The 26,973-nt window shown below is 44.9% G+C and overlaps 1 protein-coding gene and 1 non-coding gene across 5 annotated transcripts; one reads left to right on the top strand and one right to left on the bottom strand.

Annotated features, from left to right (window-relative positions):
• Itln1 (intelectin 1) lies at window positions 1-26,015 on the bottom strand. 4 transcript variants are annotated; one of them, XM_063272546.1, is made up of 11 exons: window positions 25,864-26,015; window positions 20,715-20,946; window positions 20,509-20,580; window positions 10,060-10,193; window positions 9,796-9,859; window positions 9,050-9,148; window positions 7,194-7,441; window positions 6,727-6,885; window positions 6,037-6,157; window positions 4,778-4,881; window positions 1-274 (listed from the first exon to the last, which is right to left on the bottom strand). In XM_063272546.1, the coding sequence occupies exons 4-11, from the start codon at window positions 10,123-10,125 to the stop codon at window positions 122-124; spliced, it is 1,014 nt and encodes a 337-aa protein (XP_063128616.1). In that variant the 5' UTR covers window positions 10,126-10,193; window positions 20,509-20,580; window positions 20,715-20,946; window positions 25,864-26,015; the 3' UTR covers window positions 1-121.
• A 219-nt stretch (window positions 26,016-26,234) lies between these two features.
• Window positions 26,235-26,350, top strand: LOC120096440 (U5 spliceosomal RNA). The gene has a single exon (XR_005492846.1). It is a non-coding gene; the product is annotated as a U5 spliceosomal RNA (small nuclear RNA).
• The last annotated feature ends 623 nt before the right edge of the window (window positions 26,351-26,973 follow it).

Here is a 26,973-nt window from a genome sequence, read left to right as displayed (position 1 = left end):
TTTTCAATGAACATGATTTATTCCGCTTTTCTGGTCATTAGCATTCTAGTTACTAGGTCATTGTGTCTCCATGCCTGGGAGCCTGCAGATTGGAGAAGTCTGGGTCCACCCCACAGAGTTCTCAGCGATAGAACAGAAGCACGGCTGCTTCAGTTATCGCCCGGCTACTGCTGTACCCAGTGTGAGTTCCGTATCCGTTCCAATCAAACGCCCCGAAGTCTCCACACTGCCTGGGGTTACCTTCTGGAAAGAATCCTCCTCCACCGATGCAGTGCTGGAAAACACAGGAAAAGCAGGGGAGGTCAGCTGGTGAGACGATTCAGATATGAAGCACCTTCCTAAAAGGTGTGTGCACTGAAGACCAGGTCCCAATGAAAGTAAGATTCAGACGCAGGGGAAGGGATTCAATGAGATGACCCTACCTACATCAGCAATAGCTTAGTCATTGGGGTGGTCATGATTCTGAATTGACTATTAGGAGCTCTGGAAGTTGGGGTCTGGTCAGAGGAAATAGGTCACTGGGAAAGGAAGTGGTTTGGGGTGCACATGCACACCCACGTGACACAAATGTATCTATGTGAATGCAGGCATTCGAGGGCAGTCTTCAGATCTCGGGCCTTGCCTTTCCACCTTGTATAAGTTGGTTCTCCTCACCACTGTGTGAAGCTGACCTACCAGCTTCTGGGGAAGCTCCTGTCTGTTGCCCGTTCCTCTCTAGGGAACACTGGGATTATAGATAGTTCCACAACTGTGTGCAGATGGCATATGGGTTCTAGAGATAGATATGAACTCAGGTCACCAAACTTGCACCCCAAGGACTTTTATCCGGTAAGCCACCTATCTCCTCAGCCACAGAGGAACATGTGTTTGGAGATGGTTTTCCCTGGCCTTTCATGCTGCCTCTCACTTTCCTAGTCACTTTTCAGTAAGCCACACTTTGGATATGCCCTTCCTGTAGGATGGTTCTGTCTCACCATGGATCTAACAACAGTGGAGTCAATTGACCATAGCCTAAAACCTAAGAAACTAAATAAAACCTTTTAAGGTGTTTTTCTTGAGTATTTATCACAGAGACAAAAGACTGACTAATGTACCTAATGAATCTAGAGACACGTTAATAGCCAAATTCAGTGGACTCTGTCCCTCACCAGCCTCTCCACTGGCAGCCTTGATCTACTTGATCTATAAAGGCCCTTCCAGTAGCTTTAGTGGCATGACTGTCTCTTCCTACCTTTCCTTCATCTCCTCTGAATCTCTGTTCTCAGGTTCGCTGGTTAGACTTTTCCTTCATGAATTCCTTAAGTGCTACTTCTCAGAGAGAGAGAGGGGACATTTATAATTCTCCTACTTTGTGCCACCCCTCTGCCTTCAATTAACCAAATATCCGCCAATGCCTCAAACTGTTTGTCTCCAGCCCTGATGTTTCTTGGGCTAAAGATCTTAAATTCATCTGCCACTCAAATTGTTATACCAACATTTCATGCTTCACATGGGGGCGGGGGTGGCAGAGTTAGTTACAGAGTTACAGCCATGTGCCACTTAGCAATGGGGATTTATTGTGAGAAATTCATTGGCTGTTCTGCCACAGTTTCTGGACACATCATAGGGTGTCCTCAAGCAGCAATAATACCACATGGAACCACTGTCATATAAACAATCCATCATTGGCCCATCATGCACAGTATGTGTGTAAATCCCTCCTTGACTCCAAACCTAACTTCTTTCAGACATTGTAACTTAATAAATGGTATTCAGTGGCTTTGGACTTGCTGACACTATCATAAAAATAAGGGAAGTAAAGAAATTGATTACAGTTAAATAGGAACAGGAAATACTAGTGTGCTATTTCAGAGAAGAATGATTGTGATAATGATGATAGTAGTTTCAACATTCAAAAGTTAGAGGATGTTGGGGTTGGTCTAGTGCACTGTGACTAGACCACGTGCTGAGCTCTCTGCCCCAAGATCAGGTTGCAGTCTGGATATGGGCATTGTATTAACCAATGTGCTGTAAAAAACGCTCCCCAATTATCTCTGATTGGTAAATAGAAAGCTAGAGTCTCTGACTGGGCAGGGGAGAGAGGAAGTCAGATCCTCAGACGGAGTGAATGGATCTCAGGAAGGAGCCATAAGAGGAAAGACAAGGAGAAGGGAAAAAAAGGTCGCCATGATGCAGGATGGATCATAAACTCGTGGCTAACAGAAGCTAGACCTGAGGACACACGTGGAACAGAGCACAACTCAGTTGGAAAGTGCTGAGGCATTTATCTGGCTATTGATAGCCTAGTCGGTTAAAATAGTTCAGAAACTGCCCAGTGTAATGTCAGCAGCTTGTTAATAAAATAGGAGCTAAACCAGATAGAGTGGGGCAGAAATGTCCCTCATAAAATTACTAGTATGAGAGGAAAATAGAACGTCTTCATCATAAGGAAATGCATATTTTTTGAGGATGCAGGATGATTTAAACATTGTGTGATCTATCCCTGTATTGAGCCATCACAATGTATCCTATTAACACATAACTTTTGTGTTATCAGTTAAGTAAACTTAACTTTAATAAATTTTAAAATGGTATTCACTCCCCCAAGTGAAAACCATAAGATTATCTTAGACACTCTTCCCATGCTGTGTACTCATCTGGTCATAAATTTTAAATCATTGGTGTTCATTAGCCCCATATGTGGATACTGCCTTGCTTTACGGTTTCATTTGGACCATGAAAACCATCTCTCTTTGTGCTTAGTCTCTCCCCCCACTGAAATCTATCGTACTGTGTCATCTTTGAAACACACAGATAATCAAGCCAGTCTTCCCTTTAAAATGCCCCCGTCATTTACATATACAGTACAAACTCACCAGGGTAATGTAGAAGTCTCTCCCTGCTCTAGTTCCTGTTAACACTTCCTAAATCAGCTCTTGCCTCTACCCTACATCCATCCCATACACCAAAGCTGAAACACAGCTTGCTTTCCCTCAATACCACATGCTAGAAACACTGGTAAACTTAAACACACTATTCACTCACCCTAAATTGGCTCTGCATCATAAGCTTCTGTCCATCTCCCAAGACTCAACTCAAAAATTACCTTTCCTATAAACTGGGTGTGGTGTCACATACCTTTAATCCTAGAACTGGGAAGGTAAAGGCAGGAGGATAAGAAGCTCAAGGTTAGCACTCAACTTACCATGTAGTTGAGGACTAACCTGAGATACATGAGACCTGTCTCAAAACCAAAAATCCTTGCCTGCAGTCAGAGTACTCTGCCATTTCCAGTGCTCATTGTGGGCCCTAGAAATATTGTTTTGTTTTGTGTTTTGCTTTCTTTTGCTTTATATCACTAAAAACCAAAACCTACACATTAGGCAAATGTCCTATCACTGAAGCCATAACCAAGCTCCTTAGATTTTATTTCTATTATAGTTAAAATACGTCATAAAACAGTTATACATTTGTATGAATGTCTAAACTCCTAAGTGCTAGCAAGGTACAAACATGGTGTTTCATATCTCCTGTACTGTTACAGTCTGGGTGCTCAAAGCAGACTATGCTGAATAATAAGACAATACATACTAACACTTATGTGTATGACATTTCATATTCTTCAACATGACTGAAAGGTGAATAGGATCCAGGATTTCCCAGAGACCTTCCCTTTCATTATCTGTGTACTCATCACCCTCCATCACAATCAAGGGCCTCCTAGTCAGCAAAGCTTCCACATCCTTTCTGGAGAATGGATATTCTGATGACCAAAGAATGAAACCATGAAACAGGGCCACCTGTCAGGAGCTGAGGACACTTTTCTCAGACTGTTAGTTTGAGGATGTCTGGGTTCCAAGAGAATCTGGTTTTCTTGTTAATTCCTACTATTGACTACCCAAAGATTCCCTCCTCATTCTGCTTTTTGCCACAAACTAGAAAAATAAATAAACAGGAAGAATCTAATGATCCCAGACTTAGGAGAATGTCAGGTAGCTGCAGGGGAGCTAAGTGTACCTGACCTCACAATCAATATACATTCTGATCTCTAACCAGAGAAAGTGCCTGTAGTAGGGAGGAGAATAGCATGAGTGAGGTCTACCAGATGTCTAAACTCTTCTAGTCACTTCTCAACACAATGAGTATTTGTAAAGCCCTGGAGAGGATATATTACACTTTGAAAGCTAAGGCTAAACCCTGGGTGGAAAGTGACAACACCTGTCATCTCTCTAAGCCCAAAGGCATCGACAATCTCTGTATTGACCTTAAGCCCCAAAAGGCTTCTACAGATCTTCTTAAACACAAGTGTCATCTTAGGTCTATATAGCGGGTGTTTTATCATAAAATCTAAGCTAACAGCCACAGTGCATTAGACGTTCCTAACATTGACTCTGGTCTTCTACAAGATAGGATATTTGTTTCTACACAGAAGTGCTGATCCCTGAGACCTAGAAAGATCATACTCTCACTTACATGCTCACACTACTGTGACAGTCTCCCATGCTCAACAGACACTGAAAAAACTCAGTCTTACTCACAGACCCCTTTGGTCCCTAATAAGACCCGTGAGAAATGGCTCAACAGTACAGAACACTTGCTGCTCTTGCAGAGGATCTCAGTGCTGTTCCTCAAGCACCTATGTCAGGCATGTCGCAATCACATGTAACTGCATTTCCAGGGAATCTGACACCTTCTGGCTTCCAAGGGTACATGTACACACATGCGTATACCTACACGAAAGACACGGGTGTATACATAATTTAATATAATAAAAAAAAGTATTTTTAAAAAGACTCACAGCTTCAGAATTGCATCCAGTGACCCTCACGCCAGCACACAAGGCACTGGCCGCTCTCTCATTATTATACACTCTGAACTGAACAAATCCTGCAGTGAATTCCCCTGAAAAGAAAAGGTAGAAAGCATTCAAGGAAGGGTCTAGAAACAGTTGTCTTAAAGTCAACCCAGAAATTGTAAACGCAAGGCACAGGTTCTAGTTCAACACATTAGAAACACTGATGGCAGTCGGGTGGTGGGGCATGCCTTTAGTCTCAGCACTTAGAAGGCAGAAGCAGGCTGATCTCTGAGTTCAAGGCCAGCCTAAAGTACAGAGTGAGTTCCAGGACAACAAAAGCTACACAGAGAAAGCCAGTCTCAAAAACTAAAAAGAAAGAAAGAAGGAGTGAAGGAGGAAGGAGAGAGGAGAGAGGGAGGAAGGAAGGAAAGACAGACAGACAGGCAGACAGACAGACAGACAGACAGGCAGGCTGGCTGGCTGGCTGGCTGGCTGGCTGGCTGGCTGGCTGGCTGGCTGGCTGGTGGAGTGTGACCCTACCATGACCCATGGCTGAAGCATCCCACCTACAAATGTAACCAGGAGGAGCCTTTTCCAAACTCCAGAGTCCAGGAGTTAGTCTTCAAAAGACCCCAATCTGCTGAAGGCTTCTATGAAGAATAACACAGGCGACACTGACCTCTGAGGGACAGTTAGCCAGTACACTGACTCTTGTACTGCCACGCTCTTCTTGTTCATTTTAAACTTTTATATGCCAACCACGAATAATAAGAGCTTGAAATTACACAACATAGGCTCAACCTCTATGAAGGGTATGTGCCACCTTTGGATTTATATCAAACAACACAATAGTCACCTCTCACACAGAAATCAAACTCCATGCCAATTCTCCTGCTTATCCCCTGTGCTCTCAGCCAAGTTCCTGAACCTTCAGTGCTCCAGTATCCTGGTATCTAAAACTGGTTAGTAATAGTTCAGAGCTCAAGGGTACTCATGCAAATGAAGTAAAACAAAACACAAACATAGAGGAAGAGCAGTGAGTTCCAGGACAACAAAAGCTACACAGAGAAAGCCAGTCTCAAAAACTAAAAAGAAAGAAAGAAGGAGTGAAGGAGGAAGGAGAGAGGAGAGAGGGAGGAAGGAAGGAAAGACAGACAGACAGGCAGACAGACAGACAGACAGGCTGTCTCACTGCTGCGATGGTTGGCAAATGAATTGATCGTCTGTCCGACCGAGAGTTCAGAAGAGCATTAGAGACTCACTCTGGCCGTAGGGGGAATAATAAGAGGCAGTCTTCTGAGCATCACCAAAGTCATAGACCACAGGTAACGCCGGGCCATTGTCAGTCCAACACTTTCCTACTCCATATTTCACCGGGTACTTCTACAAGGAACAAAAGAAGTTACTGGGTAAGGACTATGGCATTGGGGGCTGGGGATTTAGCTCAGTGGTAGAGCGCTTACCTAGGAAGCGCAAGGCCCTGGGTTCGGTCCCCAGCTCCGAAAAAAAGAACCAAAAAAAAAAAAAGGACTATGGCATTGGAACCCCCATGAACGCTGCCCTATATGGAGGAGCACTGGTCCAGTAACTGAGATTGTTTCCAAACCAATCACACAAGAAGGAATGCTTTCCTTTGTCTTTGTCTGTCTTTGTCTTGTCTTTGTCTCTATCTCTATCTCTGCCTCTCTCTCTTCTCTTCTCTTCTCTTCTCTTCTCTTCCCTTCCCTTCCCTTCTCTCCCCCTACCTACTTCTCTCCTCTCCTCTCCTCAGCTTTCTACATATCCCTAACCCTTGCCTTCCTTGGCTCAAACATCCTAAGAAAACCACATTATTCTTTAGAGTTAGGGAAACATGGAACACAAGCCTGTAGAATGATGGTTCCCACCCAACCTCAAACACCCGCCTCTCTCCACACCCGTGAGAAGGAGCCTCAGCCAGGAGTCTTGAGTACCTGGTAGAGGCCAAACAGATTATGGCCCAGATGCTGCAGGAAGCCAGTGAAGGTGCGGTACCGCAGCAGGGAGCTGTTCCTCCAGTTGTGCAGGGGGCTGTTGTTGGGCACGTGCCAGATGCCCAGGTTCTCAGCCTGGATGTCGAAGTAGCCAGGGTTCTGGAAAGCACCCAACCCTGAGTCTGACCAGAGCAGGAGACTTCACTGAGCAAAAGACCCACGTGCACAGCGCTCAGCAGAGCTGATCTCTCTGGGCTCCAGCCATGCTCAGATACCCCCAGTTCCAAGGATAATAATGGCCCCCTGCCACCTATGCGCCTAGGTGGGTGAATTTGGGATTCAGGATCAGCATTTTTCACTTTGTCAGCCCTGGTGTCAAGGTGCAACCTTCCAGCCCTCTCCCTGGCGTGCTTGAGTCACACCCACATCCTCTCACTTTCCCAGCATGTACCACAGAGTGCACCAACCTTGTAGTCATCACTTGTGGCACCCTCTGCAGACCCAAAGGTGTTGTAGTTGGCCCAATTGCCATCCCCCTCTGGGTAATCTGCTCTGTTGCCTTGCTGACTGGACCAGCGATCGCCCACTGTGCACTTCCCACCCATGTTGTTCTCATGCACGCTAGCCACCAGGGTCCAGCCACCACCTGCAGTGGTCATGTCACAGAAGGTCTGGTAGATGACACCATTCTCCGTGCGCAGGAAATAGAGGCCATCTGTGGAGAAAACCAGTCCCACAGTCATCCTGTATGCAGACTCCTTGGCCATCACAGTTCCAGAAGCAAAATGGCTCTAGGAACTACAAACATGGCTAATGCCTCCTACCCTGAGTGTCCTATCGAATGTGTCCCTGGGGATACTGGGATCTACCTGAGTTCAGAAAGCCAAGTTTCAGTGAGTAAGGCAGAACACAGGATTACCCAAACTGACAGTGATATTTCTCCTCAAGTTAAACATAGTATTACAAAGGACTTAGCAACTCCACTCAGTATAGACAAAGAACTGGGAACAGGGACATTCATGCTCGTTACAGCTCTGAACAAGACCTGAAAAACAGAAACAACCTAAGGATCTCTCTCTATTAAAAAAAGGAGAAGGGGAGGGCTGGAGAGGTGGCTCAGTGGTTAAGAGCACTGACTGTTCTTCCAGAGGTCCTGAGTTCAATTCCCAACAACCACATGGTGGCTCACAACCATCTGTAATGGGATCTGATGCCCTCTTGTGGTGTGTCTGAAGACAGCTACAGTGTCTTATATAATAAATAAATCTAAAATAAATAAATGAAAATTTAAAAAGTAATAAGCAACATACTGTGCTGTATATGATACACAGTAAGTCCTGTGTCCATCCCCATATATCCAATAGATCAAAAAGAATGAGATGGACTGGAGAAATGGTCAGTGGTTAGGAGCAAGTACTGCTCTAGCACAGGACTTGAGATGGGTTCCCAGCATTAACACAAGTGCCTGTTCCTCCAGCTCCAGAAGACTAGATGACCTCTTCAGGACTCTGCAGGTACCTATGCACACACGGACACCTTCCCATCCACAGACACGTAAATAACAACAACAACAACAACAACAACAACAATAATAATAATAATAATAATAATAATTTACATAAGTTAAGTGTATGAGCCATGGAGCACACTACTCATATGAGGTAGCAAGAATGAACAGATTCATAGACATAGGAAACAGAACAGCAGTTCCAGGGACTACAGAAAGGCACTGCTTGGTGGCTATGGAGTCACCATCTAACATTCTGGAGATGGGTAGTGGGGATCCGTACCATTGTGAAAGCTGCTCTTTCCTCCGGAAACCATTATAAGTGATTAGGTGGCAATTTTCACCCACTATGTATATTTTATCATATTTTCTATATTAAAAAATAAAGGCAAAAAGTAATAATAAAGCCTTGGGCTGGAGAGATGGTTCAGCGGTTAAGGGCACTGGCTGCTCTTCCAGAGGTCCTGAGTTCAAATCCCAGCAACTACATGGTGGCTCACAACCATCTGTAATGGGATCTGATGCCCTCTTCTGGCCTGCAGGCATAGGTGCAGAACACTGTGTACTTAGATGGATGGATGGATGGATGGATGGATGGATGGATGGATGGATACATACATACATACATACATACATACATACATACATACATACAAAGACTGTCCCAGAGGACAAAAGCCTGATTTCCTAACTGGGTTTTTTGTTTGTGTTTTTGATTCAGGGTCTCCCCCAGGCTGTCCTGGAGCTTACAATCCTCTGCTTTCAGCTCCCAAGCACTAGGATGACAGCGTACTTTTCAAATGTCCTGTCACTCACCTTGAGCCCTTGTGTTCTCCTCCTTGATTTCCTTGCAGCTTCTGAACAGAGAGTCAAAGAAAGAATGGGTCCCTTTGTTGGTTTCCGGGTCCTCTTTAGCTAGGGAAAACACAGAGGTTCGCCATTATGCAACACCCAGTCTCCCCTTGTCTGCAAGAACCGTGTCCCTAGTGCCACAGACAGACAGACAGCCTGGACCAGGACCTGTCTCAGAAGCTCACCGCCACAGGCCAATTTCTTCAAGAGGTAATAAGCACCCAGTCTACACCTCAAAGGCATCATCTCAGTGGGGACGGACGTCTTTATATGTTCAGGAATATAAATTATATATCCACAATTAAGGAAAAAAGGCATTTATTTTGGTAGAGAGTAGGGGCGGGGCATAGTTGAGAAGGGCTGGAAGGGAAGAGGAAAATGAGTGAGAAAATAACACAATTACTTTAATTTTAATTTTTAATTTCAAAAAATATATTTTCAAAAGGCATGATCAGGCGATCTTCAATGGTGCATGTCTTTAATCCCAGTATGCAGGAGGCCGAGGCAGGCAGATCTCTGAGTTTGAGGCCAGCCTGGTCCACACAGTGAGTTCCAGAACAGCCAGAGCTACACAGAGAAATTCTATTGGGAGGGAGCATGATCTCTGGCCCTCAGAGACCCCCAGATCCTGGGAGCAAAACAGTCTAGTGCTGTTTGCCTTTAAAGCTTAAAGTGACTTGAAGAAACTGGGTTCCTGTAGCGAGACTCACCCGCACTGCCCCCTCTGGTGGCAACGATGAGAAACAGCAGAAAGCCGAGTTGGGTCATAGTCATCTATAGAAAAGCAAGATGAAGGTCACTCTCTATCCTGATCTTCTTTTCCCCTTATCCCTGTCTCGGCTCCTACCTAGTCCTTCAAATACTCAAAGGCACCTTTCCGGTTTTAAACTCAGCACCTTCTGGCTTAAACTGTGACCTGAGCCAAAACTTCTTTCCCCCCTATTCCGCAAACAGCAGTCACCTTCCCTCTGTACCTGGCAGGAGCTGAGAGTTGCTAGCCGGCTAATGACAGGAACCTTTCTTTGCTGAGGCTCAAGCATGTGTGAGACTTTGGTCCTTTTATAGGGAAAACCCAGTGAGGCGCAAGCTTTCCTTCTGGCAAAATGCCCTGTGTAGATAGAGCATCTGTTTTATTACAGGGTAATTCTGAAATTAGTGAGCTCTAGAAGACAAATATTCAGTGAGCTCTACTTGGATTGTTCCATATTCCAAGACGTGATGTTGGACTTGATTTTCAGTTTGTATCTTTCCTATAAAGTATATATTTCTTTTTTTTTAAATCCTAACATCTACCATAATCATCATTTATAAGAAAAGGAAATTATTACAAGTAGTATTGGTATTGGTGGCAGTGGCGGTGGCGGCGGCGGCGGTGGTTTTTGAGACTAGGTTTCCCGTAGCCCACTGATTGGGGGTCATGCAAAAGGAACAGCAAAAAGGCTGTAGAACTCACGGGATTCAGCCTGCCTATTAGCACAATCACAATGGGTGTGCCTTGGAGAGGCAGAGCCCCGAGGCTTACTTATCCTGAGGATTTTATGCTTTTGTGGAGTTTTGCTCTCCTGTGGCCCTTGCAGTCAACATGAACCTTTTAATGTATGGGTTGTATGAAAACTTTAAGGGGCTTTCTAGTCCCTCACTGGACAGTGTCGTTGACACAAGAATAGTGATCGATCTTTGAGCATTGCAGCTGGAGCAGATTAATGATTCAACCACCACCCTTAGCAAGAATTTAGAGATGCAGATGGTTAATAAGGCTAATTAATTAATTAAGGTGTTTTTGTCAGTGGCCTTGACATAGAAAATCTTGGGGAACAATTTTTTTTTGGTTCTTTTTTTCGGAGCTGGGGACCGAACCCAGGGCCTTGCACTTCCTAGGCAAGCCCTCTACCACTGAGCTAAATCCCCAACCCCAGGGAACAATTTAAAGTTCAGAAAGCCACACTCTCAATAACTGACAGAGGGAGGGGTTTTTTTGTTTTTGTTTTTGTTTTTTGAGGGAATGAGAACAATGGAAGCCCAACTACTACCCGCTGCCCTGCCTTGCTTGCCTTGATGGTCGGGGTGATGGTTAATTTCTTGCACCCATTCTTGCCCTCGGCTTCCTGATATAATTTAAAAAAAAAAAATGTTGGTGAGTGGATGTGCACTCTTAGGCTTAAAATAGAAAGGTCTAATTTTTATATATATAAAATTTGCAATATATAAGATTTGCAATTCTCTTAAGATTTTTTATAAGATTGCTTTCTAAGATAAATAATAAAATGATTGGTCCCTAATTGTAACTGCAAATTGCAGCCTGCCAGTAAGAGAAACTGGATGAGAAAAAAAAATCTTGCTTGCTTATACGTTGTTAATCTATAACACGTTTCTTAAATATGATTATAGATGGGATCTTGGGAATTATTTGTCTTTTACCTATATTACACAAAACATTTAATCATGTAAAGGTATTAGAGAACATGATTTTTTACGCATGGTAATGTAAGCGTATGTGAGTTTGAGCCAGGGTAGGCTATGGAAACCAGCTTCAACAGGTAGGGAAAATGAGGAGGAGTGTGGAGTCATGTAATTTTTTTTTTAACTGCTTGAAAGATATTTCTGGGATATATAAGCTATGAGAGAAGAAATACAGTTGTTAGAGCTTGTAGAACCTCACTTCATCCACCGTGTGTGTGTGTGTGTGTGTGTGTGTGTGTGTGTGTGTGTGTTCCTTCACCCTTTTCTCTGGTCCCAGACAGTTTTTTGCCAGCCCCAGAGAATTAAGCTCTACTCCCTCAGAGAAAAATCTGTTGAGTGAAAAAAAAGATGAAGTGAGAGGAAGAGATTCAGTATCATCGTCAGCGTTGTAGAAAGTTTGAGGCCAGTCTGGGATACACAAGACCTTGTTTCTAAAGATAATAATAATAATAATAATAATAATAATAATAATAATAATAATAATAACTGTGGGCTGGAGAAGTGGCTCAGTGGTTAGGAGCGCTGACTGCTCTTCCAGAGGTCCTGAGTTCAATTCCCAGCAACCACATGGTGACTCACAACCATCTGTAATGGGATCTGATGCCCTCTTCTGGTGTGTCTGAGGACAGAGACAGTGTAGTCATATAAATAAATTATATATAAAAGATTGTATACACACACAAAGAAAATATAGACTTCTTTTAGTACTTTTTATTGATTCCTAGATATATTTTGTGATATTTGACATATTTAGTATTATACATTCTTACTGTAAATCCTAGAAAAAACTACAACTAATTAGACCTAAGAGACTCTAAAAATCTAGACTATTAGAAGGATATCACCTTTCGTGACCAACAGCATCCCATGAGTCTCTGTGTCCCACAGAGTCTACCTCCATGTCCTTTTGCATCTGTTCTTCAAACCACCTCATCCAAACCCCACTATCCTTGACTGTGGTTTTGTTCAGATATGGACTTTTTTTAAGCTGTGACTAATAGAAATTTTATCTGAAACTGGCTGAGACAAAAGGAAAGAAAAGTGAATCTATCATCTGATGAAATAATTCTAGAAAGAGAGAAGGCTCAGGTTTACTTGATGTAGCAGCTCATCCACCCCTTTGAGTGTATGGGCTCATTTAGTCTCTACCCTGACTTTATCCTTTCACTGAATCCAAAATGGCTGGCTTTTGCTGCTCCAGGCATTACTGCAAGACAATGGAGAATGGCTCATTTCTTCCTGTGGCTCTTAACCCAGAGACCTCCAGCTTGCCTCTCCTCATTGGCCAGAAATGAGACACATACTCCACTACTGCAATGGTGCTTCTCGGGGAACTGTCGGACTAAGTGGCCTAAAGTGATGGGTCCATTTACCTAAGTTCTGGAGAACTGGAGTCCAAGATAAATGTGCCAGCCAGCAAGCCTTCACCACTCCGAGACATCTCTGCCACCTTCTTACTGTGTTTCCTCATGGTCTCATCTCTGTGTACATCTATCCCCAGTATGTCCTCTTGTGCTCAAATCTCCTCTTCTATAAAACATACCAGCCAAGAGCCAGCAAGACAGCTTAGCATAGAAAGACACTTGCCACCAAACTTGACAACCCGAGGTCAATTCCTACGGTCCCTGTGTTAGAGACAGAGAACTGATCCACACGAGTTGTCCTCTGATTTTCACAGGCTCACGCCATGGTACACGAACACTTAAAGACATACACCCATATGTGCACATACTCACACATAGAATAAATAAACCAATAGCATAATATATATATGAAAAGTTTATTTATGCACGCAAAGATATCAGGAATACTGGACCAAGGGGTTGGGGATTTAGCTCAGTGGTAGAGCGCTTGCCTAGCAATCGCAAGGCCCTGGGTTCAGTCCCCAGCTCCGAAAAATAGAAAGAAAAAAAAAAAAAGGAATACTAGATCAAGGCCCATCTTAGTTTCTTTTTTTTTCTTTCTTTTTTTTTCTTTTTTTTTTCTTTTTTTTTCTTTTTTTTTTTCTTTTTTTCGGAGCTGGGGACCAAACCCAGGGCCTTGCGCTTGCTAGGCAAGCGCTCTACCACTAAGCTAAATCCCCAAATCCCCCATCTTAGTTTCTTAATTTTAGTCACCTTATTTAAAAAAAAAACTTTATCTAAATATGATCACATTCTGAGACAGCAGGCTAGGGTTTCCACTTAAAATTGAAAGGACCATAATTCACCCCAACACATGTCCATTCCTGAACTAATTTCTGGCCAATGGGATGGAACTACCCCATTTGCCTTGAGGGTATGGGGCAGATGCTGGTTGGTTTTGTGACAAAGCTCTCCTCTGGCCTCTTTTTGAATATTCTTTAGCCCTCTTCTATCTCTAGTATTGGTCTATTCAAGTCCCTCTGTACACTGATACCAACCAGAATCTTTACAAAATACAATCTGTATCTAGGAGTTGTGGCCCATATCTGTAATCCCAGCATTTGGAGATAGGGGTAAGATTTTCTGTAACTGAAGGTCCTCCTTGTCTATAAAGTGAGTTCAAAGCCAGCCTGGGCTACCTGAGACTCTGCTTTTTCTAAAAAAATAAATAAATAAAGCTTACACACAAAGTTATTACTATAACCTCATTCAAACATCCTGTCATCCAGAAGCAAGTGAAATAGATTCAAAGCCCATATTTTAGAGGTTGTATCAGTTACCTGCTGACACATGACAGACCATTCCACAACTCAGGAATTTGAAACAAGAATCGTTTTTGTGTATGAGGCTACAATCTGAGCAGTACTTGTGAAGCAGGGCAAGCTGATCCCAATCACTGGTGGTCAGCGTGGGTGAATAAATGTCTGACGGCTGCTCTCCCCAGTCTTTCTCCTGCTCTCTTTGGAACTCACATAATTTACATCGACCTCCCATTACACTGAACTACCTCATGCAACAGCAGAGTCAAGAGGCGTCAACAGTGCAACTGCAGAACGGGTGAGTGCTCTGTATCAACTGTGGGTGATGATGAACCGGATTAGGGCTTGGGGGGAGGGGGATGAGAGCAAGGTCAGGAGACAGAAATCGCCCCAGTTTAGGCTACAGACTATGCTGGACAGAGTTTGCGTCTCTGTTGAGTGGAAAGACAAGCTGGAAGTTTGGGAGAGGTGTGATGGCAGGAATATCAAAAAACTAAGGCCTTGGGTTTGATTCCAACTCCGAAAAGAAAAGAGGAGAGTAGCAGGGAGTGGAGGGAAGGGGGAAGAGAGTGAGGAGAGGAGAGGAGAGGAGAGGAGAGGAGAGGAGAGGAGAGGAGAGGAGAGGAGAGGAGAGGAGAGGAGAGGAGAGGAGAGGAGAGGAGAGAGGAAGCTTTCTTTTGAGAGTGCTGCTTTCTGTGGACTTTAGCTCAGCATCTGTGGTCCCTCCAGTTTAAAGTGGCTGAGGGAGACAGGGTGTGGGGAAGGGATTTAAAGTATAGGTGGGCCCTGAGGGGGAATCTTGTGAAGAAAACACCTCACTCGCACACCACCTCAATCCGGCCATCATCTGTACCTCCTGTGACAGTCATGCTTTGCTGTGTTTACAATAAATGTGTGTTTTATGGTTCAGCAAACATGCGCATACAGAGAGTGAGTGAAGACAAATACACACATAATGAGTTATAGAAAAGCAAATAGCTGCGGATTGCCAGTCAGGTCAGGAACTAAAATCTTATGAGTGCCTCAAAAGCATCAAGTACATTCCTTCCCCATTATGAGCCCTTTCCTCCCTCTAAAGGAACCACCAGGCCAGTGTGCATCAGTTCCTTGGACCTGTATGACACTGCCAAAATTACTGCCTTTGTTGTGGTGGCGTTTGTAGCTTGATTTGGGTGTTTTGTAGAAGCTAGACCTGAACTCATAATCCTTCTACCTCTGCCTCCTGGATGCTGGGATTGCTAACTACTTGAAATTTTATATTTTTGTATGCATTTCCTTTTTTAATGTTTCCTCTTTTTTTCTGAGACAGAGTTTCTCTATGTAGTCCTGGCTGTCCTGGAACTCATTCTGTAGATCAAGCTGGCCTCAAACTCACAGAGATCTGCCTGCCTCTGCCTCCTGAGTGCTGAAATTAAAGGCGTACACAGCTGCCTGGACCTGTTTTAAATTTCAGTTTCCTATTGTTTGATGTACACATGGAGAAACATGCTTGTTTTCATGTACACTCTGTATCTAGCAAAAATAGTCTCTTGTTCATTGGTCTGTGGGTTGTTTCAGATTTCCTATGTAACAGTTATCAAGAAACAATAACTATCGTTTCTTCCTTATCAATTCCTATGCCTTTCTTTTTTTAAGACTTATTTATTTATTATATATAAGTACACTGTATCTGTCTCCAGACACACCAGAAAAGGGCATCAGATCCCATTACAGATGGTTGTGAGCCACCACGTGGTTGCTGGGATTTGAACTCAGGACCTCTAGAAGAGCAGTCAGTGCTCTTAACCACTGAGCCATCTCTCCAGCCCTCCTATGCCTTTCTTTGTCGTGTGTATCACCTCATAAATGTCTCCAGTATCATGTTGAATAGCAGAACAAAATGACATCCTTTTCTATCATGCAAGGAAATATTTCAGTGCTGTGTAGCTAAATATAATGTTGTTATAGCTTTCTAAGATTCATTTTTAAGTGTATGCATATATGTGCGAATATGTGCATGTGTGTGCAGGTATCCTCACACACACAGAAGAGGGTGTTACATCCCACAGAGTGGGAGACACAGGCAGCTGTGAGACAACTGACCAGGGATGTAGGGAACTGAACTCCAGTTCTTGACCACTGAGCCATCCCTCTACCCAGTGCTGCCTATTTGTTATGAATTTATTATGAATAACCTTTATCGGGTTTTGAAAGTTTCCACAATTTTTTATTGATGGATTTGTGCCTGTGTGCTGTGTCTACTTGTTCCTGAGTGCATATGTATCCGTGCATTTAGTGACCGAAGGCAGACATGGGCTTTCTCCTTCACTCATTTTCCACCTTGGTTGTTGGTTGTTTGTTTGTTTGTTTGTTTGTTTTTGGAGACAGAATGTCACATTGAGCTAGTGTGGCTAGCCTGGAACCAACTTGGCAAAGCCTGGGAATCCACCCACCTCTGCCTTCCTACCCCTGGGATTACAGGAACGCGCCTCTGTACAGGTCCTGGGGATCCTGCGCAGTAAGCCCTTTACCAAGGGAGACACCTCCCGGCCCCCATGAGTCCTTTTTTTGATAGTGAGCGAGTTATCAATGACCATGTTATCTTTCCTCTCACTTTGCATTTATCCCTACTTTCCCATGAGACAACGAGTTTTAACTTTCTGTCTGCAAGACCCAGAACTCTGGTAATCTTGCTGCAGGCTACGGAGCAAAAACCCCCAGGGGATGGTCTGAGTGACCTCAAATCCACTTCAGGGAGAACTCAGGGCCTGGGTGCCAGGGAGCCCTTCCATAAACAGTGCCTGTCTGTGGAGGTTGTCTTTTGCCTGTATTATAATGCTAAGTACTGGCCTCCAATTGCCCCTAGGGATGAGAGAGTCTGCACATACATACCCAAGAGACTTAGGGAACCTTGCCCCCAAGTTAGCCCTGATTGGTAATTAAAGATGCCTACAGCCAATAGCTGGGAAGAAGGGAAACGGACAGGGTTCTTGGGTTTCTGGACTTGGAGTCTGAGGAGACCACAGGAGAGAGAAGAAGGTGGGGAGAGGAAGAAGTCACCATAGGGTAAGCCAGTCATAAAAACATGATCAAAGGACTAGCCAATTGGAACCAAGAGCTGGCCAGATGGAACGCGGCAAACTGTAAAACGGGAATGATGATGGGGAGATAGATTTTAAAGCACAGAGGGTAGATACCTGCCCCACTGTAGTGCTGATTAAAGCTTATTATAATAATAAAAGTTTTGTGTCTTTATCTGGTAGCCGGATGATCAAAGGCAGGACAGACACCCCCAACTGATTAGATATTTTCTACAACACCTGTCCGATGAGAACACAGCATTTGCTCAGCCTGAGTAATGCCCATTTTCCCCGCAGCCCCTCCCCGCCTCCCGTCACCACCTACCTATGGCACTTCCCTGAGCTCTGCCAACACTCAGGAGCCCTTGCTCAGGGGTGCTTCTCTGGTACCACGGGGAGGCTTCATCCCTGACGCCCCCTGTATGCTAAGCTGAGGGACAGCCCTGCCTCTAGACCCTGCAACTCCAGCTGGAAACACCACAGAGTTCTGAGTGCTCCTGGACAGCACCCACCCCACCCCACCGTCTTCCCCACTGCAGAGGGGACAAGCGGAGGGGACAAGCTATTAAACATAATGCGCTTGGTTTGCTCCTAGCAGAGGAGGAGACAGAGCCCAGCACCTTTGGAAAAGAAGTGAAGAAGAAGATGGCTGAGTGGTGTAACGGACTCATCCTCAAGTGGCACTGGTCCCCAGAGTACATGTCTAATCACTGACCAATGCAGACTTACCCTGGTGCTCCATTCCCTGCACCATCTCCCTGGTCCTCCATTCCCTGCACCATCTCCCTGGTGCTCCATCACCTGCTCCATCTCCCTGGTGCTCCATCACCTGTATCATCTCCCTGGTGCTCCATCACCTGCTCCATCTCCCTGGTGCTCCATCACCTGCTCCATCTCCCTGGTGCTCCATCACCTGCTCCATCTCCCTGGTCCTCCATTCCCTGCACCATCTCCCTGGTGCTCCATCACCTGCTCCATCTCCCTGGTGCTCCATCACCTGTACCATCTCCCTGGTGCTCCATCACCTGCTCCATCTCCCTGGTGCTCCATCACCTGTACCATCTCCCTGGTGCTCCATCACCTGCTCCATCTCCCTGGTGCTCCATCTTCCTGGTGCTCCGTCTCCCTGGTGCTCCATTCCCTGCGCCATCTCTCCTGCCCCGTGTCTTTCCATCATTTCCTGAGCATCACTGCTACTTCCCCTCAGTGGAATGGATCCCTTCCTCCTAGGTGCTGTTTCATGCTTGTGCACAGGGTTGTCTCAGTGCCATAGCATGGCTGTTGCATTGTTCACATGGCTCCTTTGACAGTTCCAGGAAACCTTTATGTAGTTGTTAACCCAATATTTTCTTTGTATATTTACACAGCTCCATAGACTCTGGGTCTGTGACCAGTGTTCAAATAAAACATATACCTCCTGTAACCTAACACATTACACTTTCACATTCGTCCAGTGGCGTATCATAGTGTGCATGTGATATATGAAGCAATGTGCCGTTCAGTTCACCCATGACCTCTTAGATTTGGTGGCTGGTAACTCTCACATCACAGAGGGTCGCTATAATGAGGAAAAGGACATCCTGCAAGCCTGAAGACTGGAGCTCCAATCCAAGGCCTGATACTAATTAGATACAATTGGTTTCCACATTGACTTTCTATCCAGTGAAAACGTTCCTCCTGCAGTTATTCTGATAGCTGGTTGGCAGATCTCAGGTTTACTCTTTTTTTTCTTTTTTTTTTTTTATATTTATTTATTTTATGTATGTGAGCTCATTGTTGCTATTTTCAGACACACCAGAAGAGGGCATCAGATCCCATTACAGATGGTTGTGGGCCACCATGCAGTTGCTGGGAATTGAACTCAGGACCTCTGGAAGAGCAGACAGTGCTCTTAACCTCTGAGCCATCTCTCCAGCCCCTGCCCCCTTTTTTAAAAAGATTTATTTATTTTATGTATATGAGTACACTGTCACTGTCTTCAGACGCACCAGAAGAGGGCATCAGATCCCATTACAGACGATTGATAGTTGGGAGCCACCATGTGGTTGCTGGGACTTGAACTCAGGTCCTTTGGAAGAGCAGTCGGTGCTCTTAACTGCTGAGCCATCCCAGTCCCCTCAGGTTTACTCTTACGTGTGTGAGCACCTGTGTGCCTCACATGTGCAGATGCCCAAGGAGGCTGGAAGGGGCCATAGATCCTCTGGAGCTGGAGGAGCCGATTCTTGTTCATACAACACCCTCCACTGCCAGCCCATAATATATGTAAGTGGGCTAAGTTTATCAATTGGATGTTGTGGCCCAGAATTTTGACCCTTGATAAAGAGGCAAAGTATTACAGTTTGAAAATAAAATGTCCAATACAGCTTCATGTGTTGCATGCTTAGGCCCTAGTAGTGACACCATTTGGGGTGGTTCTGGAAATTTTAGGAAGTAAGGTCCTATAAGTAACTTTTATTCTTCTATAATAATTGTCATACCCAAGGCTCACTGCCTCGATCTGCTAACCTAGGCCTAGACCTGAAAGTCTCTACCCTCCATTCAATCTCATCCAGGCCTAGAATGTTTCCAACCTCTCAGACTTACTGCTGAATAAAAGCACTCCTCCCCAATTCTTTCTGAACTCTGACTGGCTGATTCAAATCAAGTTCCTCTCCACACTGATTCAATCTGTCAGTCTCTAACTTTTTGCTCTGTTTGGCCTCAAACCAACTCTGGAAATCTGTTCTAATCTTCTGGCTCCTTCTCATTCTCTGGCTTGTTCTGTCTTCACCTGTGTCTAGCTTGCTAGAGCTCTGCAACCTGTCTCTGTAAAACCACCTTCTTTTCTTTCTCTCTCTCTCTCTCTCTCTCTCTCTCTCTCTCTCTCTCTCTCTCTCTCTCTCTGCATGGCCCCTTATGTAGGTTCCCTTTCTTCCCTTGTCTTTTGAGAGTTGGACATATCCTACTCTGTCAAATCTCTCTCTGGTTCATCACTTTGTCTGCCACTCAATTAGACAAACATGTGTGCTTCCTTCTACAAACTCACTTTACCTTCATTGTTTGGGATGAAAAGGTGTGCTGAGGGTGTATCTATTCTAGCCAGAAGGATTAAAGGTATATAAGGCTGAGCCACACTTCAACTAAAAAGGTTTTAGTCAATAAATAACACAATCTCGGGTGTTCACAGTGTGATCAAATATCCTGCAATGGGGTCTAGTAAAAGAAAAGAGGAAGCGCAACAGCTGGGAATTCTGATGTCCAACCTGATGAGATTGGTTCCTGGACCAGTCATGTGATCCTCCACCTCCATGTGTCTCTGTGTCTCCTCTGTTTTCCTAAAAGGATATAAATCAGACTGGAATTAGAACCCTTATCTAGCATAGTCCTATTTAAAAGAATTGCATCTCCAAATCCCTGTTTCTACATAAAATTACATCATTGCACACTTAGGATAAGGACTGTGACATACCTTACTGGAAACCACGATTCAACGCACCAACAGTCATCATCCAATGTCTCTTCAAGAATTTTTAAATATATATGTGGGTGTGGGAATGAATACAGGTGAGTGCAGGTGTCCATGGAATCCGGAAGAGGGCACTGAAGTCCCTGGATCCGGAGTCACAAGAAGTTATGTACAATGTGGCTTTCTTTGGGACTGTCAGCTCCCAAATAATGACACAGAGACTCAAGCAGGGATCCTATAAGAAGCAGATTTATGAGTTGTCAACCATGATGGGAAGGGGGAGCTTTGGCGAAGTACGGTTGCCTTTTTGAGTCATCTACACTCCTATAAGTAATTCCTTACCCGTTCCTGCAAGACTCAGATAAACTCAGTTGTTTGATAAACTGGACTTGCATAGAATCATCTTTGGTCTATCATCAATGCCTACCTGGAGTGAATAGGCATCTGTTCATATCTCCCCCGGAAGTCACACATTTGTTTCTGGTGTCCAGGTCTGCTGTGGTCTGAATGTTTCTGTCCCCCTCAAAATCCATATGCTGAAACCTAACACCAATGTAATATTTTGAGGGTGTGGCTGTCTAAGAAAAGGTCATAGGGAAGGACCCTCCTTAGTGGGATTCTTACCCTTTTAAAAGAGGTTCCAACGAGATACCTCACATCGTCTACCATATGAGGTGAGACAAGAGTTGTGCCTGAGGAAGACATCTGAATCCAAATCTGCCAGTGCTTTAATCTAGGATTTCCCACCCTCCAGAAATATGAAAAATAATTCTATTTAAAAACCTGATGGGGATGGGGGGGGGTCTGGGAAGAAAAAAAAAACCTGAAAGCTAGAGAGATGGTTCAGCAGTTGGGAGCACTGGCTGCTCTTCAAGAGATCCTGAGTTCAATTCTCAGCAACCACATGGTGGCTCACAATCATCTGTAATGGGATCCAATACCCTCTTCTGGTGTGCATGAAGACAGCGACAGTGTACTCATATACATAAAATAAATAAATGAGTATTTTTTTTAAATTCCTGAATGGCCGCCCTGGAACTTCATCACCTAAGACCCAGAGAACATGAGAATGTGGGGGAGCTGGCCCCACTCCTCACCTGGGGCAGACTGTCGAGCTGCCCCACCCAGGCTGTAAGAGCAGGAGAGCTGGCCCTGCCCTTCACTGGCTGCAGCACTAGGAAGAGTGGGGCCCTGCACCTCACCTGGGCAGCACAGCAGAGGTGGCCCTGGTGATGAAGGTGTGGGTAAGCTGGCCCTGAGGACACAAGAACAGAACTGACCCTGCTCCTTGCTGGTTGGAGCCTTGGGTGAATTGAACTCACCCTGGTGGTGAGGACCCAGAAGAGCTGGCAGGCAGACCCAACTCAGCTACCTCCCAGGCCCAGGTTCAGGGCCTTAAGTTGGCCCTCCTGAAGTGGAAACGTCTGGTTTGTTTGGAAAGTCAGTTATATCAAGTGACGTTTTGCTGGGGTACACAGGTGAGAGGATGTTTTGCTACAGCAGACATGTGAGAGGGGAGACATGATGTTTAGAAGGAATGTAAATGTGGCCCCACAGACGGTGGGAGCTGGAGCCACGGTTTGCCTCGCTTCACCTCGCTAGTCTTCTCTGACCACACGTGCATTGCTCTGTCTTACACTGTGTTGCTAAGCTTTGCTTGTGGTGACTTCATACAGGGAAACTTGCCCAAGAAGTTCTCATGGTGTTTCCTGTGGCTTCTTGCCACGTGCATGGACTCTGGCTGATTGATGAGCCTTCCAGTTTCTTCTGGATTGAACTGCCCTTGCTGATTCGTGTGTGGTGTCCGCCAAGTGGACTGGGCTGCAGCTGCTGATTCGTGTTTGGTGTTTGGACTAAGAACAACGAAGATTGGAATCTCTCCAAAGAATTATTCCTAAACAGGTCCTCATCTCCCACATCCTAATGACCTTTCTTCTCCACTGCCTCTGGTGGGTGGTGGGCTAGAGGAGAGGTTGAACCCTTTTAGACTGTAAAAAGAATATATGCCTACACCCACCCTAACACCCACCCCTTCTGTGACCTGCTGGGACAGGGGAAAGGGCTGGTCCTGCAGATCCAAAGCTCTAAATCTCCTTGACACAAAACAGAAAGAAGATATCCAGAAGGAGTATCTGTGGTTATCCAGTATAGATAAGTGTAGCACAAGCCAGGACCTCAAGACAGACCAATGACTCACAGCAATGAACATTCGCTAAAGATGGGTGCAGAAAAGGGTGTCCTCCCTGACCCCCTGTGACATACTCCAGCTTCCAGGACAAGATCTTTTTTAAATCCTATCTTATTTTATTCTCTTTGGGGAGGGGGGGCTGTGTTTGCAAGGGTGGAGGGCAAATACAAAGAGATGAGGGGATGAGCATGATGTGAAATTCACAAAGAATCAAAACTTTTAAAAGTAAAAAAAAATAAATAATAAAATAAAAATTTTATTAAGGGAAGCATACAGTTGCTAACGCTCTAGAGTGTGAGCAGAAAAAAGCAATGTGCCAAAAATAAGAGACATAACAATAGTAGCAACTTCACAGGGCATCTATGCCTTCACAGAGTCATCAGAGCTGGGCCACGTGGTCTCCCTGGCTCTGAACAGCAACAAGAGGTTTCAGATGAAGAATGGCTCATTTACTGGCTTGGACTTCCTGGAAGGACATCCCTGGTCTGTTCTTCTCAAAGAGGCTGTGCTGGTCCATGGCCCATGCTTCAGCAGAGGGTCATGCTGATGTCTGGGGGCCATACTGCCACCAGAGACCAAGCGAAGGTCCTTGGTGCCGATGCTGGAGGCCCTGTGGATGTTCGTGGCCTGTGCCATTCATTGCCAGAAACCACCTAGAAGCTCAGGACCCATGCTTATTAAGCTGACTGCAAGGGTAGGGAAGCTACTTTTGCAGAGGTATCATGACTGTAGACTCACAGTTGAGAAAGAGGGACACTTCTGTGACAACACCTACCTCCGCACACACACACACACACACCCCAAAGTGAAAACATAAAAAGGAAGCCATCAAAGAGAACTTAAAACTTGTGAGACAGGGAGGGATGCTGAAGAGAAGCTCTCCACAGCTGAGGGTGTGCAGGTGACGGGGGTACAGGTGAAGGACTCAGCTTTCCTTAGGGGCTGCCCCTGGGACTTTCACTGTGCTCCAGTGAGCATATGGACAGCACCAAATGGACTTGATTCTGTGGGTTTGATGTTTTGTTTTGTTTTGATTTTGGTTTCTTCAAGTTTGGTTTTTTTTTTTTTTTTTTTTTTTTTGAGACCCAAGGAGGATCCAGCAGACATGGGATGTGAAATGGAAACTTAAGGGTTCTTTGGAAAGTCAGCCGAATTGGATGGTGTTTTGGCTGGGGCAAGCAAGTGATGGAGTGTTTTCCTGAGGCGCACACAGGTGTGAAAGGCTAAGGCACACTCGTGTCATGAATGTCTCACTGAAGCAGACACAGGAGAGAGGATGTTCTGCTAAAGCAAACATGTGAAAAGGCACGTGTTAATGGCTTCTTTGCTAACATGCACATATTGGTCTGCCTTACACTGAATAGTTGAGCTGCATTTGTGAGGACTCCATTGAGAGAAGCACACCAAAAACTTCTGGTGGTGTGCCGCAGTTTCTTATTGCTTCTGCAGACTCAGGCTGATTGGCAGAGTGATGTCAGCTGAGAAAGACAAGCACACGTACTGAGGCAAGACATATGGAGGACATGTGATATTTGGAGGGAATAAATAGGACTCAGCTGACAGCGACCAAGGCTGAGCTTGGCTGGCTGACTTGTGGGTCTCAGGTCTTCACTGATCTTCACTTCCCTGAGAGAGAGGCGCACAGCTAAGAACTTCTCCTGGTGTTCCTCCTGGTCCCTCCTGCTGACTCAAGCCAAGGCTGAGGCCTAGCTCTCTCTGCTAGGGCATGTCACCGACATCGATAAGCCAACTCTACCCTGCCCCTGCTGACCTATGAGCTGAACTGCTGGTTTCCAGACAACACAGGTGAGAGTTGCTCCAAAGAACCTTTCTAAAAAGGTCCACTGCCCGGCCCCCATCCTTTCTTTTCCACTACCTTGGTGGGCGGTGGGCTACAAGGAGGTTAAAGCATTTTAAAAAATCATCATTAAAAATAGGATTTGAAAAAAATTAAAGGGGGGCTGGAGAGATGGCTCAGTGGTTAAGAGCACCGAGTGCTCTTCCAGAGGTTCTGAGTTCAATTCCCAGCAACCTCATGGTGGCTCACAACCATCTGTCATGGGGATATGATGCCCTCTTCTGGTGTCTGAAGACAGTGACAATGTACCCACATACATGAAATAAATAAATCTTTAAAAAAAAAAAAAAAAAAGAAAGAAAAAGAAAAAAGAAAAAAATTAAAGATACAATGGGAGGACTGGGGAGTGAGCTTGATCAGGGTACACGACGTGAAATTCCCAAATAATAAAAATATTAGGCTGACAAAAAGAAAGTTGGTGTTTTGTTTTTGTTTTGTTGTTGCTGTTTGTTTTGGGAGGGGGGTCTGGGGAGAGGGGCTTCAAACAGGGTTTCTCTGTGAAGCCTGGCTGACCTGGAACTTGGTGTGAGGACCAGGCTGGCCTCAATTTCAGAGATCCACCTGCCACTACCTCCTGAGTGCTAGTATTAAAGGCGTGTGCCACCACCGTCACCACTGCCGCCCCTGCCGCCCCTGCATTTGATTTTACTTTAGTCGTATGTCCCTAAAACTCACAGTCCTTCCATCTCAGCCTTACCAATGGCGAGAGTTCAGGCATGTTCCACCCCTTGCCAGGCAAAATAAGATTTCCAGTGGAATCAAACCCATCTCCTTCCTTGCTGCGTGGCAAACAGGCAGTCTGCCGCTGAGCTGTATTAAAAGCAAGTGGGATTCTTTTTCAATTTTTGTTTTATTTTTATGTGAATGAACCTCGTTTCTTCGTGCATGGTAGTCACGTGCTCTATAGTGGGCTCTGCCCATAAAAGTCATATTTTGATTTTAATTTTTTTCTTCTGTAAATTTTTCTTATGTTTACTTTTTTTTTTTTCTTATGTAAAGGCCTGGCTGGCCTGACACTCGCTACGCAAACCAGATAGGCCTCAAATTCAATTATTCCCCTGCCTCTGACTCTGCCTCTACTACCAGTGCTGGAATTATAAACTCACCAAAACCACACTTTGAAATTGGAAGTCTGCACGCTTGTAAATTTGGCTTTTGTTCTGACCTCTGGTGGCGGCCCAGCGCCTAGCGACATCTGGGACAATTTCAGGGCACTTCCGGAAACCGAGGCAGACACGCGGCTTCTCGGCGATATTTGCATACCCACAATGCAGTGCGCACAGGCGGTTACATAATTTAAAAGAGTAACGTGCTTTTTTGTTGTTCTGTTTTATTCATCTTATTCGTTAATGTGATAGAAGCTTCTGAGATTTATCTGATATAAATAAAGTAGTCACTGTCTTTGGGACGTAGTAGTTACCATTGGTGATCTATGAGATAGAGTCGGCCGAGTACTGTACCCCAAACGTTATCTGGCATACTCTGGTTTCTCTTCAGATCGTATAAATCTTTCGCCTTTTACTAAAGATTTCCGTGGAGAGGAACAATTCTGAGTCTTAAACCAATTTTTTGAGGCCTTACTTTTGTAAGGCTACTAATGCTGTTAAAAAGGTAGACGATAAGTTTTAGTTCTTTGGTTTGAGCCTTGTATGGTGGGCTACCTTGTGTTATCTCGTTAGTAGCGTCTATATGGCCTAGTTTTTAATTTCTTACTTAACTTGTTTAAAATATGTTAAGGGCCTAGGACAGGCAGCTTCTTATCACTCGCATAGTGGCTAACAGAGTTCTATAGCTCAAAGATCCAACGCCCCTTTCTGGTTTCTATCAGCACCAAGCAACGCTCATGTACACAGACAAGCAGTTAAGACTAATGATAGCTCTTACAGAGGTCCTGAGATCAAATCCCAGCAAACACTTGCTGGCTCACAACCCTCTGTAATGGGTCACGAAGGCCTCTTCTGGTGTGTCTGAGGACAGCTACAGTGTGCCTATATATAATAAATCTAAAAAAAGAAAGGCCCCCTTCCCTGTCCCTTCTCTCCTCGTCCCCCACTTCCCTCCACGTGCTGGTGGTCGGCCTCCTTTGTTCCTCTCCTACTCTTCTCTCATTAAGCCTCTCCATTTTGGGGAAAAAAAGAAGTGCAGAAGACACTCAAGCAAAAGGGGCAGGTTACCCTCAGGGTTATGGGAGGGAATGGCCCAGGATGCAATTCCCC

The sequence above is a fragment of the Rattus norvegicus genome, chromosome 13 (genome assembly GCF_036323735.1).
Source record: "Rattus norvegicus strain BN/NHsdMcwi chromosome 13, GRCr8, whole genome shotgun sequence".
Lineage (NCBI taxonomy): Eukaryota > Metazoa > Chordata > Mammalia > Rodentia > Muridae > Rattus > Rattus norvegicus.
This window is presented reverse-complemented; position numbering and strand designations above follow the sequence as displayed.